Source organism: Misgurnus anguillicaudatus, unplaced genomic scaffold (assembly GCF_027580225.2).
Source record: "Misgurnus anguillicaudatus unplaced genomic scaffold, ASM2758022v2 HiC_scaffold_34, whole genome shotgun sequence".
Taxonomy (NCBI): Eukaryota; Metazoa; Chordata; class Actinopteri; order Cypriniformes; family Cobitidae; genus Misgurnus; species Misgurnus anguillicaudatus.
In genome coordinates, this window is record NW_027395284.1 from 2,072,482 (window position 1) to 2,079,133 (window position 6,652).

Here is a 6,652-nt window from a genome sequence, read left to right on the forward strand (position 1 = left end):
TATGCATAGTGACACACCCCCGTCTACGCGCAATCTGACTAGCTCGCGTGATATCTTCTTCAATGAGCTCTAGACGTGCATGAATTTATTGGGTGTGTCATTCATTCATTTGCATATTTAAAAGGGGCTGAACAGACAGGCTAGCCTACTGCATATGTTATAACCTGGGGCATGAGTTTTATAACATACATAAACTTATGCACACATTTTTTTCATGCGGAAAAATGCTGATTTCTTGTTGGGTCATATGGACAAACCCAATAAAATTTTTCTTGAGTTCAACCATGAGTTAAAACAACCCAGCTTTTTTTAGGTGTAAATTTCATAGTAAATCAGGCATGTCATGGTTAGACATACGATAGGATTGTATTTAATTATGTTCTAGGATGTAAACATGTAGTAGTAGGTCATTGGGGGGAGGGTAAAATGGGTCAACACATATTTGTGTTGTTTTGGCCCAGATTTGCAGCTTAACCTCAAATCTCTATATCTGCCTCAATATGAACTATTCACCTATAAGTTAGCATTTTTTTGATACTGCAGATACATTTCTGAAATAATTACTATATCTGTGTACCCTAAAATTTGTGTAAAATGTGTAGTGTTTAGTAAAACACCACGCAAAGACTTCCCATAATCCTGATGTGAGTATCAGTAGTCACTTCTAGAATGTTCAGAGAAGAACAAATGGAGGCCGCCTTTTAAAAAATGGGGTGAGGCACATAAACAAAAAGAAAACACGACCAATAGAGTTAAAGAATATCTTTAAGGGTTGTACATTATACATTCAGATTTTTGCATGTATTGATATGTGCAAGACCATTTAGTTTTAGCTTTTAAACAATGAATAAATAATTTTTTATTTACACACAGTCTACATCTATGCTCTCGTGCATCTTCCATATTTGTCATGGGATGAAGAGGTTAAATGCATTTACAAAAGAGAATTTTTGTGTTCCAAGTCGTTGTCGTTTATAAATAGTTGTTCAGATACTCTTATGATAAGTTTGATTAATTATTTTACTGTGTGTATCTAGCTAAGGATTAATAAAGTCCAGTATAAAAGGGGCTTAAGCACTTAGCTTGACATCATCAACATTTTGTCATGTCTGTGGACAAATAACCTCCTCTTGCTTACAAAACTGTAAAAGGACTAACCAAGTACCTCTTGACAGTTAAATAGGCTATATTCTATCAGGATATTCCTTGTTCCTTTAATAATATTGAGTTTTCGGACATAATGTATGTACACAATGGTGGTATTCATTTAGGCTTCATTGATTTTAAGGGATTGCACTTTGTTTTAAAAAAGTATTTTTATTAAGGCACAATTAACGCATCACAATTACTTTTCATTTTCTTTTAAGTATGTTTAATGAATTAGGTTTTTATGATCATTGTAAAGACCCTCAAATTCAATTTTTTAAATTTGTTTTTCATCCATAGTATCTTTATATACCAATGTTTATGACTTTAATACACAGTTTTACAGTTAATCAGTAATCCAGTAACATGAGCTAATGAATTTCTGGCTTGAGCCTATGAAGAGGTATTTGAACATTACTGATGTAGCTGTGGGTGCTTTACAAACTTATATAGTTTGTAAAACACCAACCAAGCTTGATTCGTGTTTTTGTTTTCTGCTTCAAGCTGTGCAACATATTGAAAACCTAACACTTTGACTGGTAACAAATTTATCCTCTTTGTGATGTTAGATTTATTCTTTTTTTGGTTCAAGTTTGCTTACAAAATTTGCTAAAAAGAAAATTCTGTCACAGTGGTTTGTCTGCATAACCTTTACATGACATACATTTTGAAAACAGTGGATTTTTTAAAATGGGTAACACTGCCACCCAGTGACGTTGACGCGTTCTTACATGTGCCCGTATAAAATGAGGGAAAAAACTATAAAACATTTTCTATGGTAGTAGGGTCAATGACGTGACGTTAAATATTTTGTGTCTGTATGGATAAATTAAATGTAAAAGGGTTCAAATTATAAAATAAATTTACAGATTGAGGACCAAGTCTATGTCTAGTTTTATTTAATTTTGAAAGAATATTTGGGGGATAACTGCAAAAATGTCGATGTGGTGAAACCAGTCTGTGTCAATTGGTGTAACTAGTATTTTTTAAATTAACCTTGGAGAAACCAAGAACCCTTTTCTCTTCAGCAATTAACAGCGGCCAAATTAACCCTGTGGGTTGTCCAAGGTTAAATTATATATTTATAAAAAAAATGTGGAATAAAATATAAGCATCTATAGTTTAGTGTAATGTGATTTTTTACATACATTTATCATTTGTCAAAGATTTTTTAGAAAACAGAGATGTTTTCAGCATAAGTCAAAACAAATATTACAAAAATGCATTCAAATTTACATTTAGAAATAACTAATTAAATGATTTTTTATGATTACGCACATGCCATCAAGGTGGATAAAATATTTAATATTTTTCATTCTTTGGTGCAATTGGCGGTTACACCATGTGGCATTTTTAGGTCCATTCAGTCTTAACTTTCATAAAAATTGTGCAAATGTAATTTTTATTGCATAAAATTCTTAAATTCTCTGTGCATTTAAATAAACTTGATGCATGCTTTTAACACAAGTTTAAAAAAAATGAATTTCTCATTTTGCCAAACCGTTTTTGTCACTGACCGAGTAACCTTGTATGCTTTTTAGGGCTGGGCAAAAAGATCGATTTTTCGATAAATCGTTTTTTTTTACGTGGTCGATACAGAATCGATTCTCAAAGACCAGAATCGATTTTCCCCCCCATATTTTTTCTGCAAACACTGAACGTAAGATTAACGTTAATCAAATTACTAGTCTTCTTCACTAGATGTCACGCTCTTTTTTGCCTTGCGCGATGTTACCAAGGAGCCTGTCATTCTTTCATTCAGTGCTTAAAATGGCAGTTTTAGGGGGTTCATCGACGTTGATGCCACCTTCACATAAAAAGTAAGAGGTATGGAAGCATTTTAGATTTTGCAAGCAAGACGACAAGGTTAGTGTTGTGGCATTTAATTTCTTTTTATTAATTACCCACTTGTAAACTTCTGTTCACTGTTCTTTTTTATTAATATAGTATTTGTATTAAATCTATATTCATTAATTGAATCAAGAATCGAGTATAAAAACCAACCCGAGAATCGGAATCGAAAATTGAATCGAGAATCGAATCGATTTGATAGCTTGTGAATCGAAATTGAATCGATCTGGAACATCTGAATCGATACCCAGCCCTAATGCTTTTGTTGATTCTTTTTAGCATATTACAATTTCTAACTTTTATTTATTAATCTCAGAGGGTTATATGCACCCTTACAGTAACAGATACATTTTTTAAGCCATTGCATAGGCCTAGATGTCGTCTTATATTACACATTTTGACATATACACTATCAACATTTGAAGTGGTCACCAGTCAACCCATCATAAAATTTTCAACAATACCCATTCTTGTCTTAAGACAACTTTGATTTACTATTTAAATCCACCTCAAATGTTGACTAGTGTATTTTATTTCCTAGTCACATCTAGAAACATTTTGCCTTGAATATAATTTTTTTAAACTGTGTTAAAATTAACTGCCTATGAACTTGGATATTTAGATGTTTTTGAAGTCTTTGAAGTTTTGGTTGGCTGAAACTCAATATTTTAAGTGTTGGTTACTGAAATGCCATTCATGTACTCAAGTACCCAGCATGCACTACAGCATAAAGAAATTTAGCCAAACCTGCATCTTTCATACTATTCAGTATGTGAAGAGAGTAGTATGTAGGCAAAAATAGCATGTAAGAAATGGTGCATCCCAAACTGCACTTTTTATGTCATTTTGACATCGTTTAGTTTAATTAAGGGGTGCTTTCATATTGAAAATTCCAAAAAGGAGTGCTCTTATTGATGCACTTTATCAGTACTCTGCACATAAAACCATGTGATCTTTGTGCAATATGTTTTGAATTTTTAGTTTTTTTATTAAACTTTACTACCTTGATATCCATGTTTCTAATACTTGACGGTTACTCCACCAATTTACATATTGTACATGCCCTATATTAACTCTGAACTCAAGATTAACTAGGATGAACTTTGTTGATGACACATTTTTTTAATCTTACCATATGTATGAAATTTGCATAGCAATGAAGCTATTATGTAAATAAAAGATCTTTTCTAGACATAAATAGCTGAAGTGCTTTTTGTGATTTAATACGGCAACAGGTGGAAGGCAACTTGAATAACACTTATAACGCAGGATATGCCATTCACACATATTTACATTGTTTTATGTCATGTCATGGTTTAAGCCAAGGCATCACAACGCTAGGGCACATGTTAGTTACAGTACAGCACACAGTCAATATCTTGTCAAAAAATGACAAATCCTCATCTGGACATGGGAGCACCATGCTCACTGGTAAAGTTCTGCTAAGTATGGAGCTTTTTGCGTGTATAGTTCCAATAATCTTCTCCACGTGGTCCTTGATGTAAGCTGTATGGTGTGTCCCCTCCACATATTTTACATCCAGCTGGTTGCTTTCTGCTGTCACTGCAGGTGATTTCACTTCTGCACACATCAATCCGGCACTGTCCTTGATGTCAAATCCATGACCTGCCAAAACCAAGTCCCCAGGTAACAATTGGTTCAAAAGGCCACTATTCTCAGTCACGTGCTTGTCGCTGACACAACCTGCCCATCCTTGGGAAACGAAAGCGATCGCTCCCATTGGCGTAAAGCCAATGAGATACTTTAGGGTGTCCTTGTGTTTACAGCGGGAAAATGTTTGTGATCCAGCTTTGAAACTTACTGCTCCTTCAATGTTCATTTCAAAGCAGTCCACAATAATGGATACACGTTCGCCAAAGGCCTCTACGAACTGATGTGGTAAAGTGGCTAGCAAGACATATCTCTCGGGCCAGTGCACAAGAGGTTTTAGATGTATAAACATTACATCTATGGTATCTTTGAATGTGGTGGTCATTGTCTTTCGATCCACAGAGAAGAGGAATGCAATGTGCTGGACCGGCAGATTCAGCTTTAGCTGCATCAGAGTTGAGACGAGTGTCTGAAAAGGTGACAGGTTTTGGCTGGCCTGTGGCAGGTAGGGATCAAGATGTGCCAGCACACCCATCAAAACCGGAAAAGATGGAAGCCCGGTGTAGTATTCAACCTTCCCATCGTCATCTTTAAAAAAATCCTCATCCATTTTCTGTTGAGAGAGCTCTTTTTTCAACATCCTGTTCTCCTCCAACAAGCGGTTAAGTTCAGCATTGCTGCAGCTACACAAATCACATTCCTGTTGTTTGACAGTGTTCAGGCCAGCTTCATCCATCTGTAAAGCATCATCTTGTGGTATAGCTTCAACCATATCTGATCTTTGGTCGTCTAGATCAAGTGGTGCAGGTGCTCCGTTGTTCCCCATGAGAGATTTCTTTCTCTTTTTTCTTTGATTAAACCGCTTAGTGTCTGTTGATTTTTCTGAGTGCCCCATATGTAATGATGGCACCCAGTCAGGATCACACTCCAGCATTTCATAGGCTGGTTTTCCTAAAAACAAAAGGCAGAATGCATTTGATTACCGGTAGTTGTGTAGCTATGCAGCCAGGCACTAGTGCAAAGTTAAGCTGTATATTTAACTCTGCACAATGTTTGCATGGTTACCAGTAAAAACCAAAAAAGTTATGGTGTTGCCACTTTCAGTGATTATGATTATAACAACGATAATGTTATTATCTACATAGCAAATTCATTTAGTATTAGTTAAAGTATCTAAAATCGTTTAAATTATGTAAAATGTGGGACACATCGCGTCACGTATAGAGCCCGGGAATCGACGTCATCGCAACTTGCGTAGCAATGCATTGTGGGAAGGATCTGCCATATTGTACGCTACAAACAAGCAACAGACGCTACATTGTACAGAGATTCAAAGAAAGTGTTAAAGTGTTATGGATCGAAAGAAAAAGTTGGAGAAGGTGTCTTATAAAGAGAATACGATACCTTGAAAAAATAAATGCTATCTACGACTAGTGATGGTCGTTTTCGAAGCACTGCTTCATGAGGCTTCGAAACATTTACGAATCTTTTGTTTCAAATCAGTGGTTCGGAGCTTGTTTTAAACTGGCCCAAGTCACGTGATTTTAGCAAACGAGGCTTCATTACGTCATAACTGTTTCGAAAGGTTTCGAAAATCCGATGGTTCACCACTAGGGGGAGTTGATCACATGACCAGTGTCTAATATGTTTAGGTGAAATCGGGTCAGTTTTATTATGAAAGTTCATAAAACATGTATCCTTCTGACTAATAACAGTGCCATTTTGTCTACTTTTTGTTTATAGACAGATTTAATGACAAAAATGTGCATAATTAAAAGGGTAGTTAGTTTTAATGATTTGTTTGCCCTAAATAAAACTAAAAACACATAATAGACTTAACTATGTCTTAATTTGCTATTATCTTGCTATTATTTTGTTAAAAAAAGTGTAAAATGTTTGTACATATCTGCTTTTACACTATTTTGATCATCAGGGGTCGCCAGCGTGTGTGGTGTTTCGAACTGCTTCGAAACACTGAATAAATTTTCGAAGCAATTGGTTCAATTGATTCGAAGCTTCGAAAAGCTTCATTTCTCCCATCACT

At 35.2% G+C, this 6,652-nt stretch overlaps 1 protein-coding gene across 1 annotated transcript; it reads right to left on the reverse strand.

Annotated features, from left to right (window-relative positions):
* Positions 1 to 4,201: 4,201 nt before the first annotated feature.
* On the reverse strand, positions 4,202 to 5,968 carry LOC141363379 (uncharacterized). The gene has a single exon (XM_073866044.1). The coding sequence runs from the start codon at positions 5,540 to 5,542 to the stop codon at positions 4,307 to 4,309; it is 1,236 nt and encodes a 411-aa protein (XP_073722145.1). The 5' UTR covers positions 5,543 to 5,968; the 3' UTR covers positions 4,202 to 4,306.
* Positions 5,969 to 6,652: the final 684 nt, after the last annotated feature.